Source organism: Tachyglossus aculeatus, chromosome 15, assembly GCF_015852505.1.
Source record: "Tachyglossus aculeatus isolate mTacAcu1 chromosome 15, mTacAcu1.pri, whole genome shotgun sequence".
NCBI lineage: Eukaryota > Metazoa > Chordata > Mammalia > Monotremata > Tachyglossidae > Tachyglossus > Tachyglossus aculeatus.
This window is the reverse complement of record NC_052080.1, coordinates 5,171,224-5,193,324: the sequence shown is the minus strand read 5'-3', so window position 1 is coordinate 5,193,324 and position 22,101 is coordinate 5,171,224. Positions and strand designations below refer to the sequence as shown.

Sequence of the window (22,101 nt, the reverse complement as noted above, 5' to 3'; positions counted from 1 at the left end):
TATGTTGCCAGTTTGTACTTCCCAAGCGCTTAGTACAGTGCTCTGCACACAGTAAGCGCTCAATAAATGCGATTGATTGATTGGTTATTAAACCTCCCAAACCTCACTGACTTTTTGGGGGGACTAAGGGGAAGGTTGGGGCTACAGATAGAATCCCCTTGTCCCAAACATTCAGTTTATCATTTGAAATTAGCGACGGGCATGTACTGAGGCCTGACTAAAGCAAGACTGAAATAAGGTTTTGTTCCTGTAGGACAGTAAAGCTTTACTTCTATTTATTCCAATGACTTGACACCCGTCCACATGTTTTGTTTTGTTATCTGTCTCCCCTTTCTAGACCGGGAGACGTTGTCGGGTAGGGGCCGGCTCTATATGTTGCCAACTTGTACTTCCCAAGCGCTTAGTCCAGTGCTCTGCACACAGTAAGCGCTCAATAAATACGACTGATTGATTGATTGATTAATTGAGAGATGTGGCCATGGTGTCGCTCTGGGTCGGAGACGACTCCACAGCCTAAGACAAGTATTTAAATTGCCAAAAAGAGCGGCGTCCGCCTCTAGCTACCTTCAATGGTTATCTCTCCACCTCACACCTTTCAATTTAAGTCTGCCAGCTCAAAGAGGAGCAAACTAGCCCACACCCGTCTCGCGGTGTGGTGCGTTAGGTGGCCTGAAAAGACACAATTCAGACGCTTGTGACTCTTTATCACCTCTAATTTGGGAGGATTACTGAGAAAAATTGCTTTATGAAGCCGTTTGTTTAGGGCCTAAGCTAAAATCAGCAATGATAAGAAAGAATTCAGTGCATGTCCTTTTCCCTTTCCAATGCAAAATATTTTTATTTTAATGCTAATTTATATTCATATTTGCTTGGGTAACTATATGATCTTATTACCATTTGTAAATGCTTTTTTGTTGCTTGGATCAGTATTTCTGGGTCTGTGCTAAATACTTAGTACAGTGCTAAGTACCTTGCTTACATGGCTCAGTGGAAAGAACCGGGGCTTGGAAGTCAGAGGTCATGGGTTCTGATCCCGGCTCCTCCACTTATCAGCTGTGTGACCTTAGGCAAGTCACTTAACTTCTCTGTGCCTCAGTTACCTCATCTGTCCCCCTCTCCATCCTCCCCATCTTACCTCCTTCCCTTCCCCACAGCGCCTGTATATATGTATATATGTTTGTACATATTTATTACTCTATTTATTTATTTTACTTGTACATATCTATTCTATTTATTTTATTTTGTTAGTATGTTTGGTTTTGTTCTCTGTCTCCCCCTTTTAGACTGTGAGCCCAGTGTTGGATAGGGACTGTCTCTATATGTTGCCAATTTGTACTTATGTATATATGTTTGTACATATTTATTACTCTATTTATTTATTTATTTTACTTGTACATATCTATTCTATTTATTTTATTTTGTTAGTATGCTTGGTTTTGTTCTCTGTCTCCCCCTTTTAGACTGTGAGCCCAATGTTGGGTAGGGACTGTCCGTATATGTTGCCAATTTGTACTTCCCAAGCGCTTAGTACAGTGCTCTGCACATAGTAAGCGCTCAATAAATATGATTGATTGATTCCCAAGTGCTTAGTACAGTGCTCTGCACATAGTAAGCCCTCAATAAATACGATTGATGATGATGATGATGTCAAATGGGGATTAAGGCTGTGAGCCCCCCGTGGGACAACCTGATTACCTTGTATCTACCCCAGTGCTTAGAACAGTGCTTGGCACCTAGTAAGCACTTAACAAATACCATCATTATTATTAGTAGTACGGTGCGTTGCACACAGTAGGTGCTCAATAAATACGATTGAATGAATGGATGAGTGGATTTTAAGAATGAGATCTGAGATCTGGGAGCTCTGCCCCCAGTAAGCACTCAGTAAATATGCTTGAATGAATAAATGCACCATGGACAGTAAGCTCCGTAGAGGGAGGGAATATGTCTTTTGTAGTACACTCTCCCAAGAGCTTAGTTCAGTGCCCTGCACCCAGTAAGGGCACTCAATAAATACCAGTTATTGCTCTGCATTATTTCCTGTGGTAAACTCTACTATATTTTGCACTCTTTCGCTTAGCATTCTGTTTTCATGGCACCAATCAAAGCTACTAACCCCAGATGAGCAGTGCTGTAGGTCCAGAGCTTGACCGGTGACGTGAGATAATAATAAAATAATAGTAATAATAATAATGATGATGAGAATTATGGTATTTGTTAAGCGCTTACTATGTGGCTGGCATTGTACTAAGTGCTGGGGTGGATGGGGTGGGTTGGACACAGTCCCCGTCCCACACAGGGCTCACAGTCTTATTCCCCATTTTACAAATGAGGTAAGTGAGGCGCAGAATCGAAGTGACTTGCCTAAGGTCACACAGCAGGCGAGTGGCAGAGCCGAGATTAGAACCCATGACCTTCTGGCCCCCGGGCCCGTGCTCTACCCATGTGCCATGCTGCTTCTAAGATAAATCCTAATCTTCTTGTGTTGGTTTAATGGTGGCTCACTTCGAGGCAGGGGTAGAATTCGTTGACTTGTTAGATCCAGTCCAACCTTGAGAGCCTGTGATTCTTCGATCCCATTTGCTCTTGGGCTTATAATTTTTGATCCTCATTCATCATCATCATCATCAATCGTATTTATTGAGCGCCTACTGTGTGCAGAGCACTGTACTAAGCGCTTGGGAAGTACAAATTGGCAACATGTAGAGACAGTCCCTGCCCAACCGTGGGCTCACAGTCTAAAAGGGGGAGACAGAGAACAAAACCAAACATACTAACAAAATAAAATAAATAGAATAGATATGTACAAGTAAAATAAATAAATAAATAGAGTAATAAATATGTACAAACATATATACATATATACAGGTGCTGTGGGGAAGGGAAGGAGGTAAGATGGACTGACCAGATATAAAATTTTGACATCCCGTTTGTTCTCAGTCGATGGCAGATAAAGAAAAGCAATTCTTGCCTCTTTGATTACTTGAATATCAGCCACTCCCGTAAGTCACTTTTGAGTAACTAACTTAATGAATTGGGATCCGATCCCATCTTAAAACGGGAAATAAAATACAGTCCTCTAGGCTCTGACTCATCATGGGAAATAATTTATCGTCTAGTTCCAGTTACAAGACTGGGGGAAAAGCTTCCAAGACTGTCTTCCTTAGCTCTAATAAAAATCACCTCCTCTCAAAATGCCCTCACCCGTGATAGCTGAGCAAGATATCCAGAGTGGCGTATTAAGGGGTGGATTCTTTTCTTACACTCTCACAAATCCAGAAATGTGAGAAACAAAGCCAGTTGGTCCATGAGTCTTTAAAAGAGTTTTCGAGTCATGAATCCACACTGCTGAATATTCACCATTTTAACCAATTAATGTATCCGTTAAGCACTCAGTAAGTACTCAGCACTGTTGAAGGGCTGGGGCAGATAGAAAATAATCAGTTCCCACATGGGGCTCAAAGTCTAAGGAGGAGGGAGAACAGGTTTCGAATTCTCATTTTACAGTTGAGAAAACTTAGGCACGGAAAAGTCAAATGGCTTGCCCAAGGTCGCGGGGCCGGCCAGTGACAGTGGCAGAATTAGAACCCGGGTCCTCTGACTCCCAGGACCCAGGCTCTTTTCAATGGGCCACTCTATTTAATATACGTATTTTACATATTGTACGTATTGTACAATACAATACATACGTATTGTAATGGAGAAAGAATTGTTGAAAACACGTGAACACGACGATCCGTTTCTTCCCGTTTTAGGAAAAGTCCTGAAAACGTTAGTCACTCCGAACAACTTAAGGAGAAGGAAAAGCAAGGCTTTTTCCGGTCGATGAAAAAGAAAAAAAAGAAATCTCAAACAGTAAGTAGACTACTCTGCCATTACACCTGGGCTCAAACGTGTTTTTTCTGCCTGTACCGGTTGTCGTGTTTTAACCCGAGCTGTGTGTGCGGCATCCTTTTCAAATGTATTTATGACTTTGTTCTGATACACTGTGTCTATCTTTTGGGGGAAAATGATTGTCTCTTTTACACTCCTCATATCTTCTCCGCACACAGAGGTCTCACTGATCTCAAGGGGATCTCAAAGGAATGGAACTGATGCATGGAAATGTGGAAGAGAAAGTGCATCTTATACTCCTATGACTAAACCTTCTTCACTGCTTGGCATACATCTCTCAGGCTGCTTAAAATCTGTCATTCTTCTGGACCAATTCTCTGGCAAATTTTACCGAAATGAGAAAAACAGGGAATGAACTTTCAGTGAAGTTTGAATTTGGACTTGCAGCAAAAATCCAGCACTGTTCAGAGTTCTCGCAATCCACTGTTGGGTGTAGAATTCCACATTTAACCTTTTTTCCCCCCAGAGTCACGGATGGGCTACGGAATGCATCTTTTACTGTGTCGGTACCTGAATGCAGGGCAGGCCAGGGTGATTCCGTGTGGTCCTTGTTTTACTAAACCATTTAAATTAATCCTGATGAAGGTGGGAAAATATGACTCCTCCATTGTCATCATCAACACCAAAGAATATGGTGAAATGCAAAGAACAGAAGTGAATTTTAGTTTGGAATTTAAGTCCCCCCCACTTCCAGACTAGAGTTATCCTTATTGTTAGGTGGGGCGTGGGGAATGGAAGTTATTTCTTTTCCAAGTAACGGTCTTCTTTTACTTCAGATTGGTACTGACAGGAGAAAGTGGGCAATCACAAGTCATCAGTTCTTCAAAACAGGGAGTCACTAGTGTTTCACAATATATGTGTGTATGCGTTTTGTGTATATTAATCCACTTCCGCTGCAGCGGAGACAGTGGAAATTCAGATATAACCCGAAGGAAGGATTGTTTTCTCACAGAAGTTGTGCAAGTGTTTTTCAAGGCCCTTCTAGATTAATCTATCAGTGGTATTTGTTGAGTTCTTACTCAACAGATCATTAGTTTAAGTGCTTGGCAGAGTATATTATAACACGATCATGGTCCTCAAGGAGCTGATGATCTAGAGAGGTAGAAAGACCTTAAAATAAACTACTAATCAATCAATTGTATTTATTGAGCGCTTACTGTGTGCAGAGCACTGTACTGATGTGTTGCGGGGCTGAAGGCGGGGTGAAAATCAAGATGTTGTAGAGACCTTCAGCATGAAGTTGTCATTTTTGAGCACTTATTTTTTCCTTTGATAAGCATCCATTTCAACCTTGCCATTTAACCGTGATTTTCTTATATGGATTAGTACGGCTGACGGAACAAAATGAATATAACAGTCCAGGGGACAGGTTAGAGATAAGAAACCCCAAGCTGAAAAATATATAAAACCAGCAGATATACCCGTACATTGTGTTGGAAGGACGTCAATACAGATGTATTTATTCAGCGCTTAATGTGTGCAGGGCACTGTACTAAGCACTTGGGAGGGTACAGTAAAGCAGTATAACAGACACATTCCCTGCCAACAACAAGCTTAGTGTAGAGGTCCTGCCAGTGGCCAACGGTGGAGCATTTACTGTTTTCCCTTTTTTGAAGTTAAATATGAAAACACAGCTGGTACCCCTCCCTTATCAGTCCATAGCATCCTTCCCACTACCTCCTGTTACCCTCAGGGACCCTTGCTAGTAAAACAGGTGACTGGCGTTGAAGGATTAGGCCCAGGTTTCTGGAGAAAGACCTAATTTCAGCAAGAGAGAGCCATACCTGATGGGAATTTTAAGGCATAAAATAGTAATAGTAATAGCAATCGTGCCAAAGAAATAAATAAAAATATGACAACCGTTTTGGAACATTTGTTAAATTTCAAGTGAAGAGAAATTGAGTCAGTTGTGTTCATTGAGCGCTTCCTGTGGGCAGAGCACTATACCAAGTGCTTGAGAGAGTGCAGTCTAAAGATGGAGTTTCCATTCTTTTAGATGAAGGCACCGTAAATGTTGTTTTGGGTTTTTTTTATGGTATTTGTTAAGTGCTTACTCTGTGCCAGGCGTTGTACTTATCTCTGGGGCAGTTCTAACATAATCAGATTGGAAACAGTCCGTGTCCCACATGGGCCTCACAGTCTTCATCCCCATTTTGCAGATGAGGTAACTGAGGCATAGAGAAGTGAAGTAATTTGTTTAAGGTCACAGAGCCAACAAATGGTAGAGTTGGGCGTAGAACCCAGGTCCTTCTCACTCCTGGGCCCGGGCTCTATCCAATAGGCCATGCTGCTTCTCATTCTTTATGTTATCTCCCTCCCCTCCTCACAGCACCTGTATATATGTTTGTACAGATTTATTACTCTATTTTACTTGTACATATTTACTATGTACTTACTTTTTTTTAACTTTTTTTACGTTTTTACTTTTACTTTTTTTTACATATTTACTATTTTCTATCTTATTTTGTTTTTTTATTTTTTTATTTATATATATATTTTAATTTTAACTTTTTTTTACATATTTACTATTTTCTATTTATTTTACTTTGGGTTTTTTATTTTTTATTTATATTTTTATTTTTTTTTACTTTTTTTACATATTTATTATTTTTTATTTTATTTTTTTACTTTTTTAACTTTTTTTACGTATTTACTATTTTCTATTTATTTTATTTTGGTTTTTTATTTTTTATTTATATTTTTGTTTTTTTACTTTTTTACATATTTACTATTTTTATATTTTATTTTAACTTTTTTACGTATACTATTTTCTATTTATTTTGGTTTATTTATTTATTTATTTATTATTTATATTTTTATATTTTTTGCCTTTTTACATATTTACTTTTTTTTTTACTTTTTTAAACTTTTTTACATATTTACCATTTTCTATTTATTTTGGTTTTTTAATTTTTTTATTTTTTATTTATATTTTTATTTTTTTACTTTTTTACATATTTACTATTTTTATTTTTTTAACTTTTTAACCTTTTTTGTATATTTACTATTTTCTATTTTATTTTGTTATTTTATTTTTTATTTTTATTTTTTTACTTTTTTACTTTTTTTACATATTTTTTATTTTTTAATTTTCTTTTTTTTTTTTACATATTTACTCTTTTCTATTTATTTTATTTTGTTAATATGTTTTGTTTTGCTGTCCGTCTCCCCCTTCTAGACTGTGAGCCCGCTGTCGGGTAGGGACTGTCTCTAGGTGTTGCCAACTTGGACTTCCCAAGCGCTTAGTCCAGTGCTCTGCACACAGTAAAGCGCTCAGTAAATACGATTGAATGAATGATTGAATCTCAAATCCACCCGCAGGAAAAACGGACAGTGGCAGCCACCCAGCCCCAGTTGAAAACACCACCGGGGCATGTCGGAAGGGACAGCGGCAACCGTTTTGCTCCTGAGACACTTTTGCTGCATTCCAAGGATCACTTACCTACCCATTTTCTAGGCAAGACCGCTTTCTTTTTTAGAGAAGCAGCGTGGTTCAGTGGAAAGAGCCCGGGCTTAGGAGTCAGAGGTTGTGGGTTCTAATTCCGGCTCCACCACTTGTCAAGTCACTTAACTTCTCTGGGCCTCAGTTACCTCATCTGGAAAATGGGGATTAAAAGTGTGAGCCCCACGTGGGACAACCCGATTACCTTGTTACCCCCACTGGCCAGCTCTTGGAACAGTGCTTGGTACATGGTAAGCGCTTAACAAATCCCATTATTATTATTATTATTATCCCGGCTCTGCCTATTGCTTGCCGCGTGACCTTAGGCAAGTCACTTCACTTCTCTGTACCCTCTTCTGTAAAACGGGGATTAAGACTATGAGCCCCATGTGGGGACATGAGCCGTGTCCATCTTGATTGGCTTGTCTCTACTCAATCAATCAATCAATCATATGTATTGAGCGCTTACTGTGTGCAGAGCACTGTACTAAGCGCTTGGGAAGTCCAAGTTGGCAACATATAGAGACGGTCCCTACCCAACAGTGGGCTCACAGTCTAGAAGGGAGAGACAGAGAACAAAACCAAGCATATTAACAAAATAAAATAGAATAGATACTCCAGAGCTTAGTACGGTGCCTGGCATCATCATCATCAACCGCATTTATTGAGCGCTTACTGTGTGCAGAGCACTGTACTAAGCACTTGGGAAGTACAAATTGGCAACATATAGAGACAGTCCCTACCCAACAGTGGGCTCACAGTCTAAAAGGGGGAGACAGAGAACAAAACCAAACATATTAACAAAATAAAATAAATAGATACTCCAGAGCTTAGTACGGTGCCTGGCACATAGTAAGCCCTTAACAAACACCTTCTGTTGCTGAGATGTTACCATCTGCAGGGGCCATTTAATAATAATAATGATGATGGCATCTGTTAAGCGCTTACTATGTGTAAAGCACTGTTCTAAGCGCTGGGGGCATACCAAGTGATCACTGTTGGGTAGGGACTGTCTCTATATGTTGCCAATTTGTACTTCCCAAGCGCTTAGTACAGTGCTCTGCACATAGTAAGCGCTCAATAAATACGATCGATGATGATGAAGCGATCAGGTTGTCCCACGTGGGGCTCACAGTTGTAATCCCTATTTTATAGATGATCAATCAATCAATCAATCAATCAATCGTATTTATTGAGCGCTTACTATGTGTGTAGCACTGTACTAAGCGCTTGGGAAGTACAAATTGGCAACACATAGAGACAGTCCCTACCCAACAGTGGGCTCACAGTCTAAAAGGGGGAGACAGAGAACAGAACCAAACATACCAACAAAATAAAATAAATAGGATAGAAATGTACAAGTAAAATAAATAAATAAATAAATAAATAGAGTAATAAATATGTACAACCATATATACATATATACAGGTGCTGTGGGGAAGGGAAGGAGGTAAGATGGGGGGATGGAGAGGGGGGCGAGGGGGAGAGGAAGGAAGGGGCTCAGTCTGGGAAGGCCTCCTGGAAGAGGTGAGCTCTCAGCAGGGCCTTGAAGGGAGGAAGAGAACGAGCTTGGCGGATGGGCAGAGGGATTGGGGGCATTCCAGGCCCGGGGGATGACGTGGGCCGGGGGTCGACGGTGGGACAGGCGAGAACGAGGTACAGTGAGGGGAACGAGGCCCAGAGAAGTGAAGTGACTCGCCCAAAGTCATGCAGCTGACAAGCGGTGGAGTCGGGATTAGAACCCATGACCTCCTCTGACTCCAAAACCCGGGCTCTTTCCACTGAGCCACGCGGCTTCTGGGCGCCGCGTGGCAACCTGGCATTTTGGATAAGTCTGGCTGAAGTGGAGGACAGCGGAGGGGCCGGAAGGGGAGGCCTCTTTTCACCTGCTTCCGGGAAGCCCCTTTCCTAGCACTATTCCAGACTCGACGGGGCGAATCCCGACACTCTTCAGAGAAGCAGTGTGGCCTCGCGGAAAGAACCCGAGCCAGAGATTCAGATGACTCGGGTCCCGTTCCCTGCTCTGCCCCTTGTCTGCTGGGTGACCTGGGGCAAGTCGCTTCACTTCTCTGGGCCTCAGCTCTCCCGCCTACTTAGACTGTGAGCCCCATGTGGGATAGGGACTGTGTCCAACCTATGTCACTCATATCTACCCTAACGCTTAGAAAAGTGTCTGATATAGAGTAGGCAGTTAACAAATACCATAAAAAAAAAAAATACCCAGGGAGGCCAAGGAGACTGGGCCTCCCTGTCCAGAATTCCTGGATGTCACCGTTTGGGGAGTGAAGATGAACACAATCACACTGACACTGATGCCCCTGTATATATGTTTGTACAGATTGATTACTCTATTCTTTTTTTTAATGGCATTTATTAAGCGCTTACTATGTGCAAAGCACTGTTCTAAGCGCTGGGGAGGTTACAAGGTGATCAGGTTGTCCCACGTGGGGCTCACAGTCTTAACCCCCATTTTACAGATGAGGTAAGTGAGGCACAGAGACGTGAAGTGACTTGCCCAAAGTCACACAGCTGACAATTGGCAGAGGCGGGATTTGAACCCATGACCTCTGACTCCAAAGCCCGGGCTCTTTCCACTGAGCCACGCTGCTTGTCTATTTAACTTGTACATATTTACTATTCTATTTATTTTAGTTTGTTAATAGGTTTTGTTTTGTTGTCTGTCTCCCCCTTCTAGACTGTGAGCCCGCTGTTGGGTAGGGACCTTCTCTATATGTTGCCAATTTGTACTTCCCAAGCGCTTAGTACAGTGCTCTGCACACAGTAAGCGCTCAATAAATACGATGGATTGAATGAATGAATGAATGAATGAATGAACAGGAGGTGAGACAAAAGCACACGTTCATTCAGGAATAGTATTTATTGAGTAACTCAGTGGTATTGGCTAGGGACTGTCTCTAGATGTTGCCAACTTGTCCTTCCCAAGCGCTTAGTACAGTGCTCTGCACACAGTAAGCGCTCAATAAATGCGATTGAATGAATGAATGAACAGGAGGTGAGACAAAAGCACACGTTCATTCAGGAATAGTATTTATTGAGTAACTCAGTGGTATTGGCTAGGGACTGTCTCTATATGTTGCCAACTTGTCCTTCCCAAGCGCTTAGTACAGTGCTCTGCACACAGTAAGCGCTCAATAAATACGATTGATTGATTGATTGATTGATTTATCGAATACTTACAGCACGTGCCAAGCACTGTATTAAGTCCTGGGGAAGACTGCCACGAGAGATAAACAACGCCTCCGAACCTGGCCTCCAGGAGAACAATGTTCCAGGGGGGTTTGTTGGGGGGTTTGTTAGGGGATTTTTAGACGGTGAGCCCACTGCTGGGTAGGGACTGTCTCTATATGTTGCCAATTTGTACTTCCCAAGCGCTTAGTACAGTGCTCTGCACATAGTAAGCGCTCAATAAATACGATTGATGATGATGATGTGTGAGGGTGCGGTTAATTCACTGAAATGTAATATTTGGAGGATGTAGACTCAGGGGTAGTACTTATAGCCTCTCTAGACTGTAAGTTCCTTGTGGGCAGGGACCACGACTACCAACTGTGCTGAACTGTGCTCTCCCGAACGCTTAATACAGTGCTCTACCCACAGTAACTACTCAAATGGCATCGATTGATTGATTTCGCGACCCCTGGGTGCAAAGCACCGTACTAAGCGCTTAGGAAGTGCAAAACAAAAGTGGCACAGTCCTTCCCCACAAGAAGCTCACACTCTAAGGAAATCACCCGGCTTTCTTCCCTGAGAAAGAGGGATGATCACTTCTCTGGGTGAGAATATCACTTCATGGAGTCTTAGAATGTGTGGCTCTCTGGTGCTTAAACCTTTACATTCTTGACATATAAAAAGACAAAGCATTAAATGCAGCCTCCGGTGTCATTTCCGAACCAAAATTCAAATGTGTATAGCTATTTGAATTTTGCAGGTGGGATACAATCCATCCTCCCAAATTTTTGGTTCATTAAAGGAGCACCTAGATTAGCTGTTCTACGAGAGGAAGGGAAATTATGCATGACTTGGCAAATATGGGCTCTTTTTTTCTTTTTTCCTGGCAGGGTAAGCAACTGCTTGTGCAGTTAACTCTAAATCATCTACGTTTCCTCACATAAGATCACGAGTGAGATTGAGACAGCTCCAACTTTGTCCCCTAATTCCTGTGTGTCCCAGAGTTCTCAAGTCGTCTTGCTGTCTGGCACCCGATTTTTGAATGTTTGCCTGTAGGATGGGTACCGGAATCGATGCGGATAATAATGTTTTAGAACGCGTGTTAGCAAGTGAAGCTCTCCCTCAGCCCCCTCAAACGTGGTACCTTTGAGGGAGGGTGGAGACAGAGGAGACCCTGAAAAGAGGACCCCCAAAGTAATACCGCGTACATTCGATGCCTGCTTTGAAGCAAGGGAAAGTGGAAGCCAACTTGGGAAATCTGGCTTCAAGTGGTACAGATCAAAAATGTTTCATAGGCTTTCGGAACACACGTTGACTTTTCCAACTTGGAACTGCTGTACTGGTAAATTGGCATCCAGGCTAGCTACAGCATTTTGTTTTTAAAAGGCCGTTCCGGACTTGTGAGCGATGGGAGAAATGCAGTGAACCATGGCAAATTTTATTATTATTATTATTATTATTATCATCATCATCATCATCATCAATCATATTTATTGAGCGCTTACTGTGTGCAGAGCACTGTACTAAGTGCTTGGGAAGTACAAATTGGCAACATATAGAGACAGTCTCTACCCAACAGTGCGCTCACAGTCTAAAAGACTGGTATGGTATTGGTATACCATATATACCAATATACCAATATATACCATATATACCATTGGTATACTATACCAAGACTGGTATACCATAAAGATATTATGGTATCTGTTAAGCGCTTACTATGTGCCAAGCACTGTTCTAAGTGCCAGGATAGATACTAGCTAATCAGGTTGTCCCACATGGGGCTCACAGTCTCAATCCCCATTTTACAGATGAGGTAACTGAGGCACAGAGAGGTTAAGTGACTTGCCCATGGTCACACAGCAGACAAGTGGCAGAGCCGGGATTAGAACCGACTACCTCTGACTCCCAAGCCCGTGCTCCTGCCACGAGGTCATACTGCTTCTCGGGTCAGATGTTTAAAAGGTCCCAAATGATTCCTTTTCCGCGTTTCAGATCCATCACTGATGTATTTGGTGAGGTGCTATTTTCCTCATATTTACTCATGAGGTGTTATTTTACCATTTGAGAGAATTCATAAATTTGCTTTTATTAACTATGCTTTGAGTTGAAAATAAATCCAGTCCAAGTCTCCTTGCCTCACCAGGAAAATTGAAGGGGTTCTGAACAGTCTCTTCCCAAGAATAATATTTCCGCTGGTAAAATAACGGCCATGTATTTCTAATTCAATGGAAGATACCTGAGGGCTTTTACTGCTGTAGAGTGTATGCGCCATGTCTTTTAACACGGTTAGAAGTTCACTGATACCGTCTATATCCGTTACAGGCCACTCGTGGAGTATAATAAAATTGATCTTGTCATGAAGGAGAATGCGGGTATTATTCCTGTTATCATTGACAGTATATGTAGATATGCAGTAGTGTTCTGAGGACTAGTCTTTTTGAGTCTAGCCCTATTTTTTGCAATTAGTTTATTTGTATCTTATATTGCAGACAGAATTCGCCAACGGGGAGAATCCGAGCATCAAGAAATCCCTCTTTCCTCTTTTTAACTCAAAGAAACATTTAAAGCATAACTCTTCTTTGAAAAAGCTTCCTGTAGTCCCTCTACCTATGGTATTAATTTTTAAGCTCGGTAGCACTGAGAACTACTCCAGTGAACTTAATTTCACTGCCTACCAACAGCATGTGTTTTATTTTCATGGGGTCATCGTCTCTTTTTGCCGGTTAAGGAACTTGAGCCAGTTCCATAAATTCACTCCGGACCCAAACTGGGGCCCCTCTGGGTAATTTGAAGGCGCTAAATGAAAAGGGAGGCACCATTTGTCTCGGAAAATTACCAGATCCCTAAAAAGGCCAGTGGGAATTGGGTGCTTATCCTGCTGTTCAAATGGCAACAGCCCCAGGATCACTTTCTCCCACGAGAAGTGTGACGTTTTGATTGAAAAATCTGTCTGGCCCACAGACTAATGCGATGGATTCCTGATTTACAGTTTCTTTCAATGGAGTCAGGTTTCACCGATTAAAATCTCATCGGAAACCCAGGTTCCGTGAAAAAGCAGCTCCTGTTAGTTGGGTGCGCTCTTTTCTCTGGTTTTGCCGATGACCTACTTTTGGCGCTAGGGCGTAGACCCTGTATTAGATTGAAATGGCCTCATCACCGAAATGGAAGAAAAAAAGACTGCTTACTATTTGTGGGGGGAATCTCTACCATTTTGAGTCGTCCCCATGGCATTTAGACTTTTAGACTGTGAGCCCACTGTTGGGTGGGGACTGTCTCTATATGTTGCTAATTTGTACTTCCCAAGTGCTTAGTACAGTGCTCTGCACATAGTAAGCGCTCAATAAATACGATTGATGATGATGATGATGATGGCATTTCACAGGTGAGGCGAAATCTCCAGTTACTTTCTGTTGAGCTGAATGTTTGAAAAGATGGAATAAACCACGCTTTGTCCGCTGGGCGGCCATTAAAGTTAACTAGACATCATTTCCCCCACCAAATATGCTATTTGGATCCATTCTCCCCCCAGGGTAAAGTCTCGGTTTTATCGAACTGGTTCGGAACCTACCTGACGAACGGAATGCTGCTGAATGAGGAGAAAACACTCCGTAGCCGGTTTTAACTGCTCTCTCCTACAGCAACTAAACTAACAGCATGGGGGAATGCTTTGAGGGCTCCGGATTTAACCCAGCTGCATGTTGGCCCATTTCTCCTTAACGCAGGGAGGCGGCTCTTAAGGAAAGCAACCCGCATAACCCGGGGAAATCACTTGCATCGCGTCCGTCGGGTGATTCGTTCCGGGAGTGGTCATCCCTAGACGGGGCCGTTAGGTGAGACTGACCGCCAGCCTTTCCCGTCCTCTTCCAGGTGCCCAACACAGACAGCCAGGATCTCCTGGCGTTCCAGAAAGCCATGCATCCTTCTAATCACCAAAGCAGCAGGCCGAAGGAGTGGCGCCCCGAGAAGATGACAGACCTCCAGACGCACGTAAGTGGGAGCGGTTCTCGCCTCTGCTCGCGGCTTTTCCCCGTCTGGGGGAGCTTGCGGCGGGGAAAATCCAGCCTGCGTTTGGATTTCGGTGAAGATCCGGATGAGCGGCAGGCGAGGGGGAGGTGAAATGTTAGCGTAGGAGCCAAGCGGAAGGAAAGCATGAGGGCCGGGGGGACAGGGCACACGCGTGGGAGCCAGAGGATCTGGGTTCTAATCCTAGATCTGCCACGTGTCTGCTGTATGACCTGGGGCAAGTCACTTAACTTCTCTGTGCCTCATTTAAAATGGGGATTAAAACTGTGAGCCCCATGGGTGGGTCCAACCTGATTACATTGTGTCATCGCTTAGAATAGTGCCTGGCACATAATCAATCAATCAGTCAATCAATCGTATTTATTGAGCACTTACTGTGTGCAGAGCACTGTACTAAGCGCTTGGGAAGTACAAGTTGGCAACATATAGAGACAGTCCCTACCCAACAGTGGGCTCACAGTCTAGAAGCGCTTACATAGTAAGCGCTTAACAAATGCCATCGTTACCCCAGCACTTAGAACGGTGCCTGGCACATAGTAAGCGCTTAATAAATGCCACAATTATTACAGGGGACCAGGGCCCACTGTGTCCTGAAGATCTCAGAATGGAGCCCCCCTTAGGAGGCTTCCCGAACGTGGGAGTTAGGCTTTTAAAATCGAGTACTTCAGCTTCCTCACGGGTGTCAACATCTACGCTGCATAAAGAGCCTTTTTGCAGAGAGGAGGGAAACGGTGAATTTGAGGCAATTACCGTTGAGTTCCCGGGGAGATGCTCCGGGACCCGCTGTGAGAGTTAACAGACAAGCCCAACGCCATCCTGGCGCTGCGGGGATAGCGCGGGAGAGCAGAGTGACTGGGAATAACAAGTTGCATTGCCCACGGCCCCGGGAAAGCCGCCGTTAATCAAAACTGCAAGCCGTGGGAGGCGAGATGGCGAGGCAGAATTGGGCTTGGAGGAACACGGCAGTGAGGGGGCAGGGGAAACCTGGAGAGTCAGAGATCACATACCCACAAACCTCGAAACGCACAAGAGGTGCATTTTGGATATTTGGGCGGAGATCAGGCAGGGTCTAAATTTAATGTTATGTACAGAAATGAGAACAGAAAAACAAAAACAAATAGCATACGAGTCCCACCACGGCTTTTTCAGTGTTCCATATCTTGTCTCTGATAGTGGCACTAAGTCGCATCTGAAAGAACAATGTTGTTGTTACCCTCCTTATCAGCTATTCTGATGGTGAGGAATGAGTCCTCTAAAATTCATCATTTTCCTCCCAATGCCTACGCAAAGCATGCATCCTTTTTAAATTGGCCCAACTTTCCCCTTCCACATTCCCAACTTTTTTTTTTCCCCCCAAATAATCAATTATAGACTTCTGGCCTTCTTGGGCCTGTTGCTGTTTTCTGCCAGCGCAACTCATAGCGTTTACCCCTTTCTGTGGAGAAGAATTTGCTTTTGTCTGTTTGCAACTTTCCATCTTCAAGCTCCAGAAACCCCCAGTTCCTGTTGCTGTTGGATTGAGCAACTAACGGTTTCATTTCCAAACTGTCCTTAGCCTCTGTGATTGTGGAGAGGCCGTGTGGCCTAGTGGATCAAACGTGGGCCTAGAAGTCTGAAAGACTTGAGTCCTAATCCCATTTCCACCACGTGGCTGCTGCGGGACCTTGGGCAAGTCGCTCACTTCTCCGTGCCGCAGTTACCTCATCTGTAAAATGGGGATTAAGACTGTGAGCTCCATGTGGGGACAGGGACAGCGTCCAACCGGATTAGCTTGAATCAATTTCAGCGCTTAGTACAGCGTCTGGCACATAGCAAGTGATTAACGAATTCTATTGGAAAAAAAAAAGTGTCCCCAGTTAGATTTTGTCATTCCAAATTGAGATTTAATCCTTCCAGCCTAGCGTCATACGAATGTTTTGTCAGTCTGATCATTTGCCCTTTTCTAGTTCATCGTCGTCATGAGTGTGTAGTACAGCAGTGTGGCTCAGTGGAAAGAACCCGGGCTTGGGAGTCAGAAGTCACGGGTTTTAATCCCGGCTCCGTCACTTGTCTGCTGTGTGACTTTGGGCAAGTCACTTAACTTCTCTGGGCCTCAGTTACCCATCCTTAAAATGGGAATTAAAACTGTGAGCCCCACGTGGAACAACCTGATCACCTTGTATCTACCCCAGCGCTTAGAACAGTGCTTTGCGCATAGTAAGCGCTTAACAAATACCATCATTATTTATTATTATTATTACAGTGCTCTGTCCAATGTAAGCACTCCAAAAATGTCATTAATTGATTAGTTGAATGATCAGCAGTATTCATTGAGCGTGAGGAGAGGCCTGCGTGAGCCACTGGGAGAACACAAACAAAATAATCAGGAATCCCTGCTCTTGAGGAGATTACAGTTTAAAGGGAAAGTCTAGCAGATCTGAATCGATGACTATACACAATAGTTACAGAACAGGTTTAACTAATAAAGACATTTTAGTTAAAATTCCAGCAAATGTATGTGAGTGCTGAGGAGTCTGAGAGGAGGTAAGGTACTATTTGACAAATTAATCTGCCTGCCTCGAGCTTATTTGTGACAGCCAGAATTGCAGGCATACTTTTATATAGAGTATATAAGCACTTAGTACAGTGCTGTGCACACAGTAAGTGCTCAGTAAATACGATTGAATGAATGAATGAATATAGAGTCAGGGGCAGAATTTCGTTTCGTTTTCTACACCTTCCTTGAAACCTATTATTTTGCTGGCATTCTTAGATAGTGAACCTTCTGAGGGACGGGAAGTGTGTCTAATTCTCACCTATATATTCTCTCCCAGAGCTTAGTATATTACTTTGCACACAGTCAGCGTTTAATAAATACTCCTACTAATTTATGGCCACATACTAGTCATTTTCCTCTGTAATTTGGGGAGCAGTCAGTGTAATTTTTCTCCTGATTTGGGACTGACACGTTGTAGCCCGTCAGTTTAAATCAATCTGAGGTATTTATGAGAGCTTACTGTGTGCAGAGCACTGTACTAAGGGCTTGGGAAAGTACAGTACATAATAATAATAATGATGGTAATTAAGCACTTAATAAGGTGCCAAGCACTGTTCGAAGCGCTAGGGTAGATACAAGGTAATCAGGTTGTCCCACATGGGGCTCACGGACTTAATCCCCATATTTCAAGTGAGGGAACTGAGGCCCAGAGAAGTGAAGTGGCTTGCCCAAAGTCACACAGCTAATAAGTGGTGGAGCCGGGATTAGAACCCACGACCTCTGACTCCCAAGCCTGGGCTCTTTCCACTAAGCAACGTAGAGTTGGTAGACGTGATGCCTGCCCACAAGGAATTTGGAGTCCACGGGGGGAGATGGACACTAAAATAAATTACAGATAAGGGATTGCTTCCCACTATTTAGTGAATTATAAGGATATGTCACCCAGGTGCTTTGGGGCTGGAGTGAGTATCAAAGCGCTTATGGGATTCACAGTTTATAGTTGAAGTTTAGATTATTTTTATCAAGGTGCATCTGCTTGCCTTGACGATCATCCACCACTGTTTCGTCCTCTCCTTGAGAAAAATACATTCTTCCTGTATTTTCTCTCCATCGGCAAGGGAATTAATCACCGAAGAACTTAATTTCATTTGCAGACTTGGCTAATTCATTGCCCACGCGGCCTCACTCAGGGAAATGTTAAATAAAAGCAGTCTCTGCGGGGCGGAGGATTTGGGGTGGAGCTTCCAGTGAGGGTCGAATTGAGAGCCCGCCAAAGGTACACACAAAATACACAAACACACAATCGATCAATCGTATTTTTAAGTACTTACTATGGAGCAGAGCACTGTACGGAGCACTTGGGAGAGTACACTATAACGGAATTAGCAGATAAATTGCAGGCAGAGCATTGAGGGGGAAAATGGGGACATTGAAGGGACAGTCACATAGTCACTCATTCAATCTTATTTATTGAGCACCTATTGTGTGCAAAGCACTGTACGTGGGATACAGTGTTAATCTGTTAGTCGGGGGATATAAAGAACATTCTCTGCAGATGAGCCTGACAGGGAACTAATTCCCAGCCAGAAATTGGGCCGGGAAGGGCCCAAAAGCATCATCTTGGATTGAGGCCAGGCATGAGACAGAGCCAAGACCCCACCTCTGCCTCATCTCCTGACCTGCCCCTTAACAAATAATAGCAAAGACAGGTCACAAAGAACCTGAATCACAAATACAATTATTATTATTATTGTTTCCTGCCCCTTTCAATCCTTCCCCCCCGCCTCCACAGTTTCAGGATTTACTCCTTTAGCTTTCCAATCATTCATTCATTCAGTTGTATTTATTGAGCACTTACTGTGTGCAGAGCACTATACTAAGCGCTTGGGAAGTACAAGTTGGCAACATGTAGAGACGGTCCCTACCCAACAATCATTTTCTGTGGGATATTGTTAAAGGTGTTTGAGAGTCTGAGTTTAGTACGATGATTCTTTCACCTCTATCCAGATGCTCGGTAGTCTTTGCAAATAAACTCCAGCATATTAAGAAGGCCTTTCCCCGCGTTCCTCTGACACGAATCTCGTCGTCTTTTTCCCAGCCAACTGCCATTATCTAAGGGCTGTCTGATACTAAACCTTTAGCATCCGTCAGTTTGCCAGGCAGAGGACTGAAAATCATTAGTCTTTGCTGGCCAGCATTACTTCTGGAGCCCTTTTTAATGATGAGGGATTCACCAGTCTTCTGATCTGGTTGCCATTTGTAACAACAGATTACACATCCCGTTAACCTTTCCACGTAGAATGGTTCAACTTGCCGAGTTTCTCCGCACGCTTGGCTGGATGCAGCGTGGCCTGGTGGAAAGAGCGCTGGTCCTGGGAGATGGAGAACCTGGGTTCTGATCCCACCTGTGCCAGTAGCTTGCTCCGTGACTTTGGGCGAATCACTTCACTTCTCTGTGCCTCAGTTTCCTCATCTGGGTTCAATTAGCCTGTTCTCCGCCCTACTTACGGCGGTGAACCCCCATGTGGGACAGGGGCCGTGTCTGAACTGGTTAACTTGTCTCTACCCCAGCTTCTAGAGCAGTGCTTGACACATAGAAGAAGCCTAGCATCATCATCATCAATCATATTTATTGAGCGCTTACTGTGTGCAGAGCACTGTACTAAGCGCTTGGGAAGTACAAGTTGGCAACATATAGAGACAGTCCCTACCCAACAGTGGGCTCACAGTCTGGATGAATGCCAAAGTTAAACGAGAAAGAGAACCTGGCTTTAGAATTGGCTTCGCGGCTTATCTAGCCAGAGAAGCGGATCCCATCAGTTTGAAGTGAATTCCAAAGATGAAGAAGAAACTATCTGATTCAAAAATAGCCAGCTGGCAAGTTTTATGAAAGGCTGGAATAGACTGGAGGGTTCGGATGCAGGTAGCATCCGTGTCAGATTTATAAACTGTGGTGCTTTCCAAAATTACCATATTAAATACCATATTAATACCATATTAATAATTATGGGTGCCACACAGTCCAGATGACCTCTCAACATTGAGTTTATCCGTGTGGTCTCAAACATCCTGTGGGCTTACCAGAATTTGAGTCAGTACCTCTTATCTCTCTGCTATGCAAGAGTTTGGCTGTGGAAACCTGGCTTTCGTCTTCATCAGTAAAGACTGAACTGAAATGTTCATCAAATCTCTTGGCTTCCTCTCTTTTTTCTCTCCCCGAATGAAGGTTTTACCCTTCAGTCATCCAGGGTGGCCTCGTTTGCTATACATTCTCAGTCCTAGGCGGTCCCACTTGGCACGCACATTTATTCCGGTATCTAGACAACAAGAGTGGAAGTTGTTGAAACCTTCCCAGTGGCAAAGACATGGAATTCCACCTCCGGGTTGAACTCTTCGTACGTTGTGGACTATTGATTTTCTTTTTTTAAATCCTGAGCCGCGTTCCACCCTTGGCAAAACCACGGGGTACGTCGCTGATCTCAGACGGATCCAAACAGCCCTTACAAGAGAAGTGGCGTGGCTCAGTGGAAGGAGCCCGGGCTTTGGAGCCAGAAGTCGCGGGTTCAAGCCCCGACTCCGCCAAATGTTAGCTGTGTGACTTTGCCGAGTCACTTCACGTCTCTGTGCCTCAGTGACCTCATCTGTAAAGTGGGGGTTAAGACTGTGAGCCCCGTGTGGGACAGCTTGATGACCTTGTATCCCCCCTCAGAGCTTAGAACAGTGCTTTGCACATAGTAAGCGCTTAACAAATGCCCTCCTTGTTGTTATTATTATTACATTTCCTTTCTTTATATCAAGCCAAGCTGGCCTCTCTTTTACTGCAGCCTTCGAGCCTAAATGAAATCTTTTTTCCTCCTTCCCTTTCTTTCAGACCCAGCCTCTAAAATCCCTTCGCAAACTATTGCACCTCTCTTCCACCTCCAACCACCCACCTTCTTCCGACGCCCGCTTTCAGCCCATTCCCAGCCAGCCGGCCAAAGGGTCCTTCTCGGAGGTGTGCATTCACCCCCTGAGCCAAGCGTCCAGCAGCAGCAGCGGCAGCGGGAACGTCCGACAGGAAGGGGCTCCGAAAGGCCGGCCGACGCTGCAGCTGCCGGGCCAGATCGATCCCGGGTGGCACGTCCCCCCGGGGGGCAGGAGCCCCAGCGAGGGGGGCTCCTACTCGGAGCAACTGGGCTCCAAGGCCGGGCCCAACGGGCTGCCCTATAACAGAACAAACCGATCCCGGATGCCCAACCTGAATGACTTAAAAGAGACGGCCCTGTAATTAGACTCGGGGGGGGGAAATCCCATCCGGCTCGCGGGGAATGGGGGGGAAAACGGGGCGGGCGGGGGCGGTGTGGTGAGCCAAGTCTTTTTCAGCTTTACGAAGGTGTGCAATATGTCTGCGCGGAGCGGTAGCTTCCGAGCATCACGTTGGTAACGCCGGGCGGCCTAGGGTCACCAGGAGCCTCACGGTGGGGGACGGGAGGAGCGTGCAGTTCGGGAAGAAGACGCGTTATCCGGCCGGCTTTTCCCTCCCCATCACGCTCCGGCCTAGCGCGCGCTCTCTCCCGTAGTTGAGGAAGTCCGTCCGGGCGCTTCTAGGAGCGGGTGGAATTTGGGTCCGGACCTGGGCCTCAGCAGCTCGCTTTGTTGCCGAGTCACCGGGATCCGGGGGGAAATAGGGGAGCGGGGCTCAATGGGACGGCCCGCCCGTCCCCGTCGAAGGGTTCGGAGTCCAATTCTGCGTCTTAAAAATGTGTTTTTTAAGCTTCCATCTTTGATAGGATTTATAATATTTATTTACGATGAACTGTTATCGTACCGTCAGAATCATATCTTTCCCGTTAAAATGTAAAGTCATTTTGAGCTGTTCGGAACATTGTGAAGCAGTTTAACAGCTTAGGTAGTTTCTATAAAAACTAAACAGTAACCTTTCTATATTGCATCAGGAGTATTTTATTCTCTATCTAAATCTCTATATGGTAAATACCTGTCCGTTTTCTATATTCATTTAAAGAAAGTATTGTTATGACACTATCTGCCATATTTTTATACGTTTATGATATAAAGTGCAGTATTATACTTCTAA

General features: G+C 44.0%; 1 protein-coding gene across 4 annotated transcripts in view; it reads left to right on the top strand.

Annotated features, from left to right (window-relative positions):
* CDKL5 (cyclin dependent kinase like 5) overlaps positions 1-21,327 on the top strand; it is a 160,813-nt gene extending 139,486 nt beyond the window's left edge. For all 4 annotated transcript variants that reach the window (XM_038757035.1, XM_038757032.1, XM_038757034.1 and 1 more), the window contains exons 16-18: positions 3,756-3,855; positions 14,396-14,515; positions 20,899-21,327. In XM_038757035.1, coding sequence (XP_038612963.1) covers positions 3,756-3,855; positions 14,396-14,515; positions 20,899-21,294 — 616 coding nt within the window. In that variant the 3' untranslated portion in view covers positions 21,295-21,327. The remainder of the gene's footprint in view (positions 1-3,755; positions 3,856-14,395; positions 14,516-20,898) is intronic.
* The last annotated feature ends 774 nt before the right edge of the window (positions 21,328-22,101 follow it).